The sequence below is a fragment of the Engraulis encrasicolus genome, chromosome 13 (genome assembly GCF_034702125.1).
Source record: "Engraulis encrasicolus isolate BLACKSEA-1 chromosome 13, IST_EnEncr_1.0, whole genome shotgun sequence".
NCBI classification, from domain to species: Eukaryota; Metazoa; Chordata; class Actinopteri; order Clupeiformes; family Engraulidae; genus Engraulis; species Engraulis encrasicolus.
Window position 1 is genome coordinate 40,412,542 of NC_085869.1, and position 14,399 is coordinate 40,426,940.

At 49.0% G+C, this 14,399-nt stretch overlaps 1 protein-coding gene across 2 annotated transcripts in view; it reads right to left on the reverse strand.

The window, feature by feature from the left end:
* Positions 1-2,082: 2,082 nt before the first annotated feature.
* Positions 2,083-14,399, reverse strand: part of raph1a (Ras association (RalGDS/AF-6) and pleckstrin homology domains 1a) — a 150,962-nt gene continuing 138,645 nt past the window's right edge. For both annotated transcript variants that reach the window (XM_063213932.1, XM_063213931.1), the window contains 4 exons: positions 13,737-13,835; positions 13,031-13,151; positions 12,097-12,239; positions 2,083-8,580 (listed from right to left, as the gene is read on the reverse strand). In XM_063213932.1, the coding sequence (XP_063070002.1) occupies positions 5,797-8,580; positions 12,097-12,239; positions 13,031-13,151; positions 13,737-13,835 (3,147 nt within the window). In that variant the 3' untranslated portion in view covers positions 2,083-5,796. The remainder of the gene's footprint in view (positions 8,581-12,096; positions 12,240-13,030; positions 13,152-13,736; positions 13,836-14,399) is intronic.

A 14,399-nucleotide genomic window follows, 5' to 3' on the forward strand; every position in this document is an offset into this window, starting at 1 on the left:
CATATACACTATGAACACGCATTAAAAAATACATACACATTCTCTCTGATCTGTAATATTATAAACATATTTAAGTACACAGTTATGATAGCACAAATAACATAGCAGGCCATATGTCTTGACTTGAAACGACCAGCAGGGGTCCTTGTTTCCCCAGTGTTGAGTAAATACCTTTGAATATCACCTGCCACACAGACAGGCTCAGATCGCCTGACTGGAGAATGGGCTATGCGAACAGGGCAAGGCAAACAAAATAAGACAGGAGAGATGCAGGGGAATACACACATGACACAGGTAGGCTACCCATTATGGCTGGGGTGTCAAACTCAAATTAGGTCTAAGTGATGGCCAAAATCTAAATCTGGAATTAATTTACAGTCCAAACTCAATATTTTTCTAAGAATAAGAGGGACTAAAATCTTGCATACACACAATAGTCATTTAAATTTCACACACAGATTTCCATCATAGTTGGGAAATGTGCCTGCACATATTTTGTTTCATAATATGAGTGTGAGCTGCTTTATTGGCCTGGGCCAACTCATTTTCCTGTGACATACCACATTTTGTGTCGTGCTACTAGGTATCCATCAGCATGTATTGGGCACCTGTAGGCAGAGAAAAAAATGACCACTAGCTACATCAAGGGTTGTAGAATGCTTCTTTTTTTTATAGCAGTAGTACCTTCTGGGGCAGGGCCCCCACCTGATTTATGTCATCTGACTCTGAATCCACGTGAGGGTGTTCCAGTTTCCTCACGCAACCATCGCTGGGTGGGATTTTCCATAACGTAGATGGGCAGCGTAATGTGTAATCATTTCAGATGCACATGAATGGCATCTTGCATTAGGAATCTGACAGTTGAGATTGTTCCGGCTATCTCCACTGTTTTGTCATGTTTATTCTTTTAAGACAAACAGAGAACGGCTTTGAAGGTGTGTATTGGCATCACAGGTTCAGTTCAATGTACAGTAAGTGGCTGAAGTGGCGCGACAGAAAAGATGACAGATTATTTCTCCTATCACGTGCAAGAATTTTTGAAAAAGAGCTACATTCAGAAACGTGCCAGTTTAGGAGGGTACCCAGATTGTATCAAAGATGATGGCAAAGCATACCAGCCGGTGAGTCAGGTTAGCAGGGACCTGGGCCCAGGGGCAAGTGCCCAGCTCACCCCTCAGTCTGGACCTTAAGCTCAATGCTCTCGTGCTGTGACTCTCATACCAGATTGAAGTATTGACAGGTTGCAGGTTCGAGTCCCGAATGGCAAAGTAGTGTAATGATGACCTTGGTTACACCAGTCAAGTAGTATTAATGGTGTAGCCTATGTGTCATAGAATAAACATGAGTAGGCCTATGCATGAAATGTTTACTACACCTCTCCTGGAGATGCAACAGGTACAGGCTATATCATTGTATGCTCTAAATAAAGACGTTACTTGATAATAAATGGTGAACTGTTCCAAAATCATTTTTTTAATCATGTTCATTTCAATATTCAAAATGTACTGTATCATTGACCTTGGTTTCGTGATCATAGGCCTATACAAAAAGTGGGAAAGTAACAAACCCACTTTAATCTGAGCGTTAACCTCTTAACAACCTCTTTTTAATTAGACTAAGGCCTTGATTACAAATAAGCGGATATTTTAAAAAAATAAACCATTTATATATTTAGATCCCGTTTGCATTGCATGTGGATGAAAAACAACACCATTGTTTCTGGTGTTTTTTAAGAAACAGCAGTTTTAAAAATAATGAATTATGTCTAACTAATACTAATTCATCGTTTTGATCAAATTTTGCTCTGTTTAATGAACAAGTGGACTACTTTTTTCCTCTGTGAGATTCACAGTAGTAGGCTAGGCGAAGGCTGTGTGTTGCCAGGACTGCTGACAGCTTTGGCTGGGACCTGGGACAAACTCATTTGAAAGTCCCCCAACCCAATACATACTATGTAAAGAGACAACCCCCCACGGGCCTGGTACAACTGGCCCGTTTATCTCCTTCCTTTGCTGCTACTCAGTCAGAATATCAAAACAGTGACGCAAACAAAGACACACAGAAACACACTGATTAGTGGCGCATGATTTAAACATTTATATTGTTCTATTTAAATGCAACAGACATTTATTTTCCGGTGTATTGTCATAACGTGTTCCTGGCTTTCCGTGGCAACATGGCGTTCCATGGCCACTCTGGTTTCCATAGCAACATGGGCTGTCACACAGTCTTGATTGGCTAAAAACAAAGCCTTGATGCTTAGCACCATTACACATCCTTGTTCTGAAAACTAAACCAGAATTACTGTGTGATAGATCTGTAAAACGGCTGACACAAAGATAGAGAGGGAAAGAGAGAGAGAGAAAGCGAAAGAGAAAGAGAAAGAGAAAGCGAAAGAGAAAGAGAGAGACAGTGATCGCTATATATGAGGCACACGGTGGACCCACACAAGCACCGATGACGACGTCTAGAAATTTGTGCAACATTTTGCCATTACTGTATGTGCGCAGATCACGTTTCTGTTCAGGCAGTTTTCACAGATAAACAACCAAACAAACAAGCAACCAGAAAAATCAATCAGACAGAAGTGGAATACAATGCTCCGAAAAATGTCACTGTAGATGGCTTGTTATTCTAGAGTTGGAGATTAAGTTTATTTTGGATTATTTTACTGATGATTTTTATTATTGTTGTAATGATTGTTGCCATTGTTTTCAGACACTGGCAGCCAGCGGTGGTTTGGCGTGCTGCAGTGTGCTCCCTTCTCAGGTGTGTCTGGGGGAGCCTAGGACCCAGGGGGCGCCAGTCATCAGGTAGCCATTTAAAGCCAGGAACAGAGACTCTATGTACAGGTAAGCTGGCCTGCTTTTAACATCCCCTCGTACTTAATTCACTCGTGCAGAGGGTCTGGAGCTGGAGTTCTGGGAGGGGTTTGGTCCCTGACAACCGGCTAATCAGTGAAGGGGGGGGTTGTACATTTCAAACATCAACAGAGTTCACCCCTCCAATCAATAACCAAAGTTGTGATCAAATGTTAGCAATTGGCTGAAATAGGATGCATGTCAAATGTCAAGAGCCCCTTCCTCCACTAAATGCTTCTCTATTCGACAGTTCCAGGCCTTCGGTAGGAGGGTAATTATTGTGAGGGGATGGTAAAACCAGGCGCCAGCTAATAGCCATGTAACCAACGTAAAGAGAGACCCAGGCAATGGTCCTTTTCCACGTGACGTCAGACAAGTTCAGTTCAAAGTAGCATTCGAAGCAGGCATAACTTTCTTCCGGTAGCATAGACATCTACATATACACAACACTGTTTGGTGCCTGAAACGGGAAGTCGTATATACCTGCTGTGCTTCTAAACGGAACACGTATGACGTCACAGTGAAAAGGGCTAGTTTCCATGACGATGGTCACTGCCCAGTATTGGTGAGGATTCCGAGGAGCAGTCGGCAGTTCCATACCACTGTTCCCCACCACCAACCCTCCACACTGTTTCAGTCCTTCACTCCTTTTAAAAAAAATCTTTTCTTTTTTTCAACATCTTTAAATAACCCAATAAAAAACAAACAACACATGGTAACATAGTAAAAATGCAACAGTCCAAACTCCACCACCACCACCAGGACCAGCATGTCGCGTGGGGGGAAGTGGTTGGTTGGAGGCCTCTTTCGGCAGCATGACAAGATGGCGGAGAAGTGTCATCGAGAGACAGTGGAGGAGTGACATTACAGGACGTAGGGAGGCGGAGAAACAGGGAGTGTGAGAGATGAACGCTCACTCTCTGCTACACACACACACATACACACGTTCACACACACACACACACGTTCACACACACATGCACACACTCAAGACACACAAACACACTTCCTCGGCCACCCCGATCTCTGTTTACGTTTTAACGCTTGCCATCAAGGGTTTTGAAAACTAAGTCTTAAAATAAGAATATATTTCAGGTATTAAATAATTTCATATAAAAAAGTCAAAGTCAGTACACGTTTCCCTCCCCTCCCTTGACAAGTTCAAATGACATCTTTTTACATACACACGCACGCAAACACACACACACGCACATACACACATCTTGCCCCTTCCCGTCCCCACAGCAGAAGCCCATGCAGTACCATAATATTGCAAAGAGAGTTTTTTTTCCTTTTAAAGGTAGAGTATGTATGTCATATTTTTAGCAGTTCATTTCCAGAACTTATGCTGCCCATTCACAAATGCTATGTGTTTCATGAGAATTTTCCACCACCATCAATTGCTAGCATTCATTACGACTGGGGAAATCTTCTCTGTGTCCTGTCTGCCATTTTGAATTTTCAGTAATACACATCTTACGCTTCAAAACATACTGTACTTTGGTCAGACTACTGTAGTAAACATTGATTTATTATTTAGTAACTATTCATGAAAAGACCAAATTTGGGAATGGGCAGCATAGCTGCAGCGGGTAGTATAGTGGCAAAGCCTACTATGACCACAATCCTACAAACTGTACCTTTAAGATGGTGGCTGTGTCCGAAATGGGAAAGCTAAGTGATCTGCTGCCTTGCTGCCTTCGCTGATAAATAAGTCAAGCAGGCAAGATGTTGCCGATCTAAAACTGTTTTGAGGAATGCGCTCACATGCAGTTTATATGTGAGGATAATTCAAAAACTCAGAATTTTGAATACTCATGAGGATGTCAAAAATACTTTGTGGTATCTTTAAAACAAAGTTCTATGGGAGCTGGAGAAATTTGAGAGGGATTGGAAAAGCAGGTATGATGAACGTGCTGACTCAAACCTTAACACCCCGGATTTGCTTGCAGCCAGAGACACGAGCTCATGCACATTCATGAACGAATTGCCATGTGTATTATATGTCAATTTTTGGTGCGGTCGCACACCTGACACAATGTACATAGACGTGTGTGCATAGTGCAATATTGACAATACAGTGAGGGGCAATCTTCCAATCAAGAGTCAAACAATGATGCAAAATATTAATGAGAGCCTTGTTCACTATCTGCCCCCTACACAATACATGCTGTATATTGTGTGCAGTCCTCTGATAGTTCCTCAACAAGTATGAGCATAATGGCTCTAGTGTATGCATATGTCATTTAAGAAAATGGTACCTTTGAAGGCAGCCTTTTATGGAATTACTGCCAGAAAACACTCTCTTTCAAGGCAGCATTATTTTCTTTTTCCTGTTTCGGACACAGCCCATGACTTGTATAACGGCTTATCTTTGAATGCGAAGCAGTGCTAACTAGCCTAGAAGCTTATACATTGGCTGGGTTTGCTTGCCATTTTTTTATATTATTATTTTCATGTATTTCTCTTTGTTCCCCACATACTGTATGATCATTTTTCTTGTATCGACTGTACTGTTGTTATAATCTGAGGATTATGTGAAGTTTGTTGTCGTGTTTTTTTTTTCTTTTTCCTTCCTTTTACGTAATATAAGTCTTAGCATGTGGGTATGGCTACCATGTACAGAACTCCACAGAACCCCACTGTGGGTGTTGGAGGTGGGGGACGGATGGGGCACATTTAGTCCATCGGCAATGTCCGGCAACCCCAAATTATGTTCAACACCCAACCCCCCACACCCACCACCACCCAGACCCACCCAACCCCCAGGTCTTATGAAGTCCAGGTCAGTGGCGGAACAATTGCACACCGGGCCACAGGGCAAAGCCCCGTACAGCCTACCAAGGTCACAATAGGGCCCCCACCACCAATATGGGAGGGCCCCTGGGCATATGCCGAGCTTGCCCCCCCTATAGCTCCGCCCCTGGTCCAAGCCCTACCACTCGCCCGTGAGCTTGGTGTTCTGGTCCCGTTTGGGTGGTGCCGGCTTGGGTCCTTTGCGCAGCGTTGCATAGCCTGAGATGTTGGCAGCAGACATGTTGTAACCACCTCCACCTCCTCCCTTCCTGGGGTGCTCCAGCATGAGTTCGGGTGGCGGGGGAGGCAGCGCCATGTCGTCCATAGTGGTCACGGGCTCCATCTTGGAGGAGACGCGCGCGGCCGAGAGCGAGCCCTGCCGCGAAATGGACTTCCTCTTGAGCGTGCGGTTCAGGTCCTCCAGGAAGTTGGGCTGGAAGTTGGTGGCCGCTTTCGGGGAGGTGGGGGCCACCTGAGACCCCCCACCTCCTCCTCCTCCTCCTCCAGGGAAGGGTACTTGGGGCGTGGGGACGAAGGGCATCTGTTGGTGCTGGAGCGGGGGCGGTGAGAGAGCCAGCGTCTCCGCGGGCCCACTGCTGCGCCGGTGCATCGTGGGAGGTGGAGTCTTCTTCAGAGAGCTGGACTTCCAGGAAGAGTTGCTGTGGTGTTGTTGTTGCTGTTGTTGTTGGTGGTAATGCTGCTGTGCATGTTGTTGTTGTTGTTGTTGGTGGTGGTGATGGTGTTGGTGGTGCTGAGGCTGTGGGTTCACCACGGCAACCTTGGGTGCGGCAGCGTTGTGCATCTGCATCTGCAGCTCCACGGGCAGGGGCGGCGGTGGCAGCAGCTCGTAGTCCGGGGGCGGCGGAGGGAAGTAGTCGGGGTCGACAGCAGGCTGCGGGGGAGGGGGACAGGGAAACTCCGAACTGGTCTGTCGGTACTGGTACCCATGCTGCTGCTGCTGCTGCTGCTGCTGCTGGTTGTACTGGTACTGGTGCTGACCCGGGATGGACACGGGCGCCGAGGACTGCCGACCCTGCAGCGCCAGCGGAAGGTTGGCCAGGTTGATCTTGCCGGGTTTGGGGTTGGCGGCACGCGGGGCGGCAGGCTCCTTGGACGGAGAGCCAGAGGCGGAGGCCGGCGTGGAGAGGGAGTTAGAGCCAGACACGGAGCCCGGCGCAGGGGAAGTGGCCGCCGAGTTGTTGGAGGAAGAGGAGAAGGGTCCCTGGCCCGGTCCCTGGCTGGGCTGGGCAAACATGCTGACCAGGTCCTCCACCTTCTTGGGGGCGGCGCCTTCCTGCTGGTCCCCGAGGGGATTCCCCCGCATGCTGGAGGCACGCTGCGGAGTGGGAGGAGGCCGCTTGTTGCCCCCCGTGGAGTTGGTGGAGGAGGTGGAGGAGGAGGACGGCGACTTCTTGATGGGCGAGCCGGCGGCGTTGGCACCCTTGCCGCCTGCGGATGCCGTCGGGTCAGCAGGGGGCGGTGGTGGTGGCAGCGGGAAGTCCAGGGTGGTCTCCGGCGGGGGAGGCGGGAACTCGGGGGACTGGGGCACCCCCCCGGCTCCTTGGCCCGGCTGCCACTTGGGCTTGGCCTTGACCGCCGGAGGGGACAGTGGCCCCTGCTGGCATGGTGGACTAGAGCCAGAGCCGGGGAACTGGTTGACGATCTGCTTGACCAGCGACGAGGAGCCCGTCGGGGTCGGGATTGGAGAGAGGGCCTTGCCTGGGAAGCTGTGCTGCTTAGGCAGGGTAGGGGGCGGTTGGTTGGGGCTGTGCACCCCACCACCCACACCCGCGGACAGACTCTGTTGCTTCTTTATAGAGATGGGGGTCGGGGAAACGGGGGACACCACTGCTGAGCCAACACCAGCCTTCGGGAACACCCCCGTGAAGGTCTTGGGCGGGGCGAGAGGGGGACCGCCACTACCGCCACCGGGAGCCTGTTGTTGCGGAGGAGGAGTGGGGAACGCGGATGTTTCAGGTGGTGGTGGTGGTGGTGGAGGGGGACAGGTATCCAGGTCATCTGCACTACCATCCACACCGTCGGGCCCGAAGTCGTAGCTCATATTGGGGAACTTCTGGGCCAGGAACTGCTGCAGGCCGTTGGCACTGAGCCCCGGGTACTTGGGCTGCTCGGTTGGTGGCGGTGGTGGAGGCATGCCGTTCGCCTGCAGATGGAGCTGCTGAGGAGATACAGAACCACCAGAAGAAGAAGAAGAAGAAGAAAGTGGTGGAGGCATCAGCTGCTGCGTCTGCTGGGTGAGGTGAGGAGCCTGGGCCTGCGGAGGAGGGGGCACGAACTCGGGCAAGCCCGGGCTGGGTGGCCCCATCTTCAGCACGGCCATAGCCGAGCCCGGGGTGAGCATGGGTGGGGGCGGAGGTGGCGGCGGAGGGGGCGGCTGAGGCTGCATGTTGTTTGACATGTGGGCGAGGGGCTTGATGGACTGGGGAGGAGGAGCGGGAGGCTGCATCTGTTGCAGCTGCTGCTGCTGTTGCAGCTGCTGTTGCTGTTGCAGCTGTTGCTGGAGCATCATGGCTATCTGCTGCTGCTGCTGCTGTTGCTGTAGCTGCTGTTGCATGATGGGAAGTGGAGTCTGCTGCTGCTGCTTGTGCTGTCCACCAGAGCTGGACCCGGTGCTTTGGAGGCGGGCCAAGGTGCTGTACTTGGTAAAGGTGGTGGGTGGGGAGTGCGAGTGGAAGGCCTGGTTGGTCAGGGTGGGGGGCGGAGGCGGCGGAGGCGGAGGGGAGGGGGGGGAGGGGGAGGACTGGGGGGACTCAGCGTTGTTGGAGATGGTGGAGGTGTTGGGGGTGCTGCTGCTGACGCCCCCGCTGTAGCTGCTGCGCGTGGGGTGGGGCAGCGTGTGGTGGTGGTGGGACAGGGGTGGCAGCTGCAGAGGGTAGGAGGCCCGTGCCGACTCCACCCTCACCTGTAGTAAACACAAATAAACAAACAAACACACAGACAGACAGACACCAACAAAACAGACAGACAGACAAAACACACACACACAGAGAAACACACACAGAAACACAAACAGAGTAAAGTCAATTTACCATTTTAAACGGATGTTCAAAGTTACTTTCACCAAAATGCCATTAGGGTGGAATCAGTATTATGGTAAAAATCTTATGAAAGACAGAAACGCCAAACTTTCAGCACACACCATGGCAAACTTCAAAAGTGTTATACTATCTTCTAAAATGTAAAGGACCGAGCAAGTACTGTCTAACAAGAGAGAAAAACACCAACCGGGACGGTATTCCACGAAGTTGCTTAAATGATAAACCAGGTTTGGTCAATCTTGAGGGAGTGGTAAATTAGCCTGACTCTCGCTAGGATAGACCCTTGTGTATTTCCACTCAGCTTTGTGAGCTCATACGAGGGTCTGGAGGACCTTCGCCCTGATCCCAAACCAAAATGCAGTTGAACCAATCAGGGTTGCGGGATTTTCAGAGATATGACGTAGTCAAAGTTGAATCATAGTGGACAGGGGTAGAAAGAATGGAACACTACAGGTATTTCAGACAACAATGTCCGCTTGCATGGACTCACTCATCGACACTGAGCTGTAATTTGAACTAAATTTTCCAATCAGTGAGCAGTTAAAGTAGCACATTATTTAAAATGTCAAGTGTTTCCCTAATCACTTGCAAGAACTTTTTGCTAAAAAACCATGCCATTGCAGACCTACACGTAGCTCCAGACGTTTGTGGAGCAAGGCGGAACAAATTAATTTGGCTACACCCAGGTCAGGGGTAAATCATCTAGCGTCTATTCTAAATTTTCCTTCCTGGCTACAGGCTACCTATCAGCAGGTTTAGCACTTCCTGTAGGTTAACGTAGCCAAGTTTATCACTTAACCATTTTCTTGGAATACTCCCCTGTACGTTGTCGTTTCAAGTCATCATCATATTCCACAAAATGCTTTCCAGGATGCAATCACTGATTAATGTTAACTTCACACGCAGCCAAACACAGTTAGCATTCACTTGAAGGTTTTTTGTAACACAATCTTAGTTATTGTGACACCTGTACAACCCAACCAAACCACCATGTTAGAGAAACACACCACGCACGCACGCACACATGCACACACGCACTCACACATGCAGGCACACACGCACACACACACATGCACACACGCACGTACTGTGCACACACGACCCCCTAACCTCACTCCCCACCCGCACAGACAAGCCTGTTGGCCTTGCGCCTCTTGCCTTTGGAGCCCTGGTGGGGGAGAAGAGAAAAGAGTGGAGGAAGAGGAGCAGCAGAGGAAAAGAGGAGAGAGGAGGATGAGAGTATGAAGGAAGGATGCTCAAGCTAGATGGTGGCAAGCAGAAAGAACGAAAAAAAAAGTAGGAAGTATGAAAAAACCTGATTACTACCACTGCACGCACACACGCACACGCACACGCACACACACACACACACACACACACACACACACACACACACACACACACACACACACACACACACAAACAGACCCTCTCTCACACACACTCCCTCTCTCTCTCACACACTCTCTCACTATGCCTACTGGCACTAACACTGCTCCAATGACTGAGCTGCGAGATAAAGTGCAAGACATGAAGCAAATGAGGATGGAACAGCATCACACATGGCAAAGACAGGCACATACAAGTGGAGAGAGAGAGAGAGAGAGAGAGAGAGAGAGAGAGAGAGAGAGAGAGAGAGAGAGAGAGAGAGAGAGAGAGAGAGAGAGAGAGAGAGAGAGAGAGAGAGAGAGAGAGATAAGGAGGGACATTGAGCAAGGCATGATAGCATGATGGTGTGTGAATGGGACTGTGTTAAAGACAGGCTTATGAACATGTGAAGAGAGAGGGATAGAGAGAAAGAGAAAGAGAGAGGGGGAGAGCAAGAGGGAAAGAGAGAGTAAATAAATTGGTGAACGACAACGGGATGGACAGAGAGAATACGAGTGGAGGGTGAGATTGAGAGAGTGCCTACATGATAGTGGACGTTGGGAAGGGATGGGGGGAGTGAGCAAGCAAAGGAGTGTAGGGGAGGTAAGAGCGTAATATGAGGGAAGGAGTGAGTGAGTGTAAAAAGAGAGGAGGAGGGCAGCTGACACAGCACCATGGAGATCTCATCTATCTGTGAGTATTGTAAGGGGAGAATGGAAAGAAAGAGTGCCGGACAGAGTGGAGAAGATAAGAGGGACAGAGTGATATGGAGGGATTGATGGAGGAAAAGATGAGGGAGGTGTGTAATGGAGAATAGAGTGATAGAGTCTGATGGAGGGAGGGAGAGACTGACTGTGTGTCTGTGTGTCGCTCTTAAAGACAGAGAGAGAGAGAGAGAGAGAGAGAGAGAGAGAGAGAGAGAGAGAGAGAGAGAGAGAGAGAGAGAGAGAGAGAGAGAGAGAGAGAGAGAACAGGAGGGGGTGTAGGAGTGCAGGGAGAGTGAGGGATAAGGGTGGTGTGTATTGAAGGATGGACTGATAGGGAAGGAGGGAGAGAGAAAGAGACCTTGGTGTCTGTATATGGCTGTCTGCCCTTGTTCCAGGCCTCAGGGAAGATGGAGAGAGAGAGATGGAGGGACAGAGTGTAGAGTGGCGGAGGGATAGAAGTGTAGGTGTATAATGATGAACAGAGTGATGGCGAGGGAGATGTGATGGAGTGATGATGGAGTGAGGGAGGAGTGTGAGGGATGGAGGGACAGAGAAATGAGACAGAGGAGTGTAGAGGAGAGAGTGATAGGGTGTGAGGGAGGGAGGAGTGTAATGATGGAGAGAGTGATAGGGAGGAGTGTGAGGGATGGAGGGCGGGAGGCGAGACCTCTGAGAAGATGGAGAAAGAGAGGAGTATGGGGATGGAGATGAAGAATAGAATGGTGGAGTGAGGGAGGCGTGTGAGGGGGAGAGGGAGAGAGAGTGATATGGAGGCATGGGTGGAGGAGTGGAAGAGAGAGAGGTGTACAATGAAGGATAGACAGAGAGATGTAAGGGAGAGGAGAGAGAGACCATGGTGATTGTGTCTGTGAGCCCCTCTTCCAGGCCAGAAAAGAGAAAGAGATGGAGGAACACTGTGTAGAATGGTGGAGGGGTAGAAGTGGAGGTCTACAATGATGGATAGAGTGAGGGAGGAGTGTGAGGGATGGAGAGACAGAGCAATGAGTGTAGAGGAGAGAGTGATAAGGTGTGAGGGAGGGAGGTGTGTGATGATAGAGTGATAGGGAGGAGTGTGAGGGATGGGGAGACAGAGCAGTGAGACAGAGGGGTGTAGAGGAGAGAGTGATAGGGTGTGAGGGAGGGAGGAGTGTAATGATGGACAGAGTGATAGGGAGGAGTGTGAGGGATGGAGAGACAGAGCAGTGAGTGTAGAGGAGAGAGTGATAGGTTGTGAGGGAGGAAGGAGTGTAATGATGGATAGAGTGATAGGGAGGAGTGTGAGGGATGGAGGGCGGGAGGCGAGACCTTGGTGTCTGTATCTGACTGTGTGCCCCTCTTCCAGGCCTCTGAGAAGATGGAGCTGACTGCGCTCTGAGAACGTACATGGCCAGACGAGGTGCCCTCCGACACGCCACTATCTGATTGGCTGGAGTGGTTGGACTGGGACTCTGCAGAGAGAGAGAGGAGGGCGGGGAGGAGGATAACAAAAAGGATTAGAACAAAAGTTTGTCTTCACTCACTACCGTTAATTTAAGTAATCATATGTGCATCATAATGCACATTATTACCTTAATTTACTTTAGGATTGCTAAAAGCACTCTACTCTAATCTACCCTAATCAAATTGGGGAGTGGGAGAGCACTTCAGAATGCACATGATGAATAATACAGTATTTAAATATTATCAACAAATTGATATTGTATAATATTCAGTTCTGCTGTACTGTTTTTGGAAACATTACTGTAAATAAAGACACATTTTCATGACTGTGAAAGAAATGTACTATGAACATTTGGTATGATATCCTTTCGAAAGTGTAGTGTGTGTGTTGTACTTACTGGAGTGTGGAGTGTCAATCTGTGTGTGTGTGTCTGTGTGTGTGTGTGTGTGTGTGTGTGTGTGTGTGTGTGTGTGTGTGTGTGTGTGTGTGTGTGTGTGTGAGAGAGAGTGTGTGTGTGTGTGTGTGTGTATGCGTGTGTATGCGTGTGTGTGTGCATGTGTGTGTGCATGTGTCTGTCTGTGTGTGTGTGTGTGTGTGTGTGTGTGTGTGTGTGTGTGTGTGTGTGTGTGTGTGTGTGTGTGTGTGTGTGTGTGTGTGTGTGTGCGTGCGTGTATGTGTGTGCGTGCATGTGTGTGTGTGTGTGTCTGTGTGTGTGTGTGTGTGTGTGTGTGTGTGTGTGTGTGCGTGCGTGCGTGCGTGTGTGTGTGTGTGTGTGTGTGTGTGTGCATGTGTGTTTACCTGGCAGGCTGGAGGAGCTGGATCCGGACTTGATGCTGGAGCTGGAGAGGGAGCTCCAGTCGTAGGCCGCCTCCGTCCTCTTCATGGCCTCCTGGTAGTTCACATACAACTGCTTCTGGTACTGCACACACACACACACACACACAAACACAAACACGCACGCACACACACGCACGCACATACACACACACACACACACACACACACACACATACACACATCTACACCATGCACACACACACACACACACACACACGTACACTTCCACACACACACACACACACACATACTCACACACACACACACACACACACAGATGCACACACAGACAGGCGAACACATGGACGCACACAGGTGCACAAGGAAAGAGGCGCACACGCACACACACATTAATACACAAACATAAAGGCACACACACACACACACACACACACACACACACACACACACACACACACACACACACACACACACACACACACACACACACACACACACACACACACACACACACACACACACACACACGCACACAGTTGTTAGTTGCTTTGTGTGTTGGTTGTACCCTTTCCCGTATATTTGTGAGTGTGTGTGCGTGCGCGTGGGTGCGTGCGCGTGTGTGTGTGTACTTTCAGCCTAACTGTACAATCAAAAGACACAGTGTATTTGTCTTAACACATGAATCATCAGCTTTCATTCCTGTTACCTTGGCGATGCGAATCCCGTTGACCCATTGGTGCAGAGACCTGACGTCATCACAGCACAGGTACTTGATGTACTGAGACTTCTTCTGGATCTGAGGATGCTGTCGGCACGACAACGATAACACAATACCACAACACAGTCAGATAAACAGTTGAGACTATAACAGGTATGTAGATGAACCCGTCACTAGTAGATAGTATGTAAATGGACTACATTCATATAGCACTTTTCCACTCCTTCCAGCACTCAAAGGTCTTCACATGTATGTCTCACATTCGCTCCTTCACACTCATATTCAAACACTGGTGGCGATGGCTTCCACGCAGAGTATCACTCTGCCACCAGGAACCATTTGGGGTTGAGTATCTCTCTCGAGGACACGTTGATGAGGTCGGGCAGAGCGGGGCTCGAACCTACAACCGTCTGACCAGATACTCTACAGTTCCACCTGAGCCACCACCGCACAAGGTGTATAATTTCTGTTTTCTGAACTTTCAGCATTGATCAAGTTTCCTGCATTACACCTACACCCTATATTTACTGAAGGCTTGTGCACAAGGACTTTCATGACTTTTGTTTGCACACCTTAGTTGGCAGGCGCGTAAGAGGTAAGTTTTTAAAAAAGTAATTAAAACCCACTTTTTTAATGTTTCAGTGTGATTTA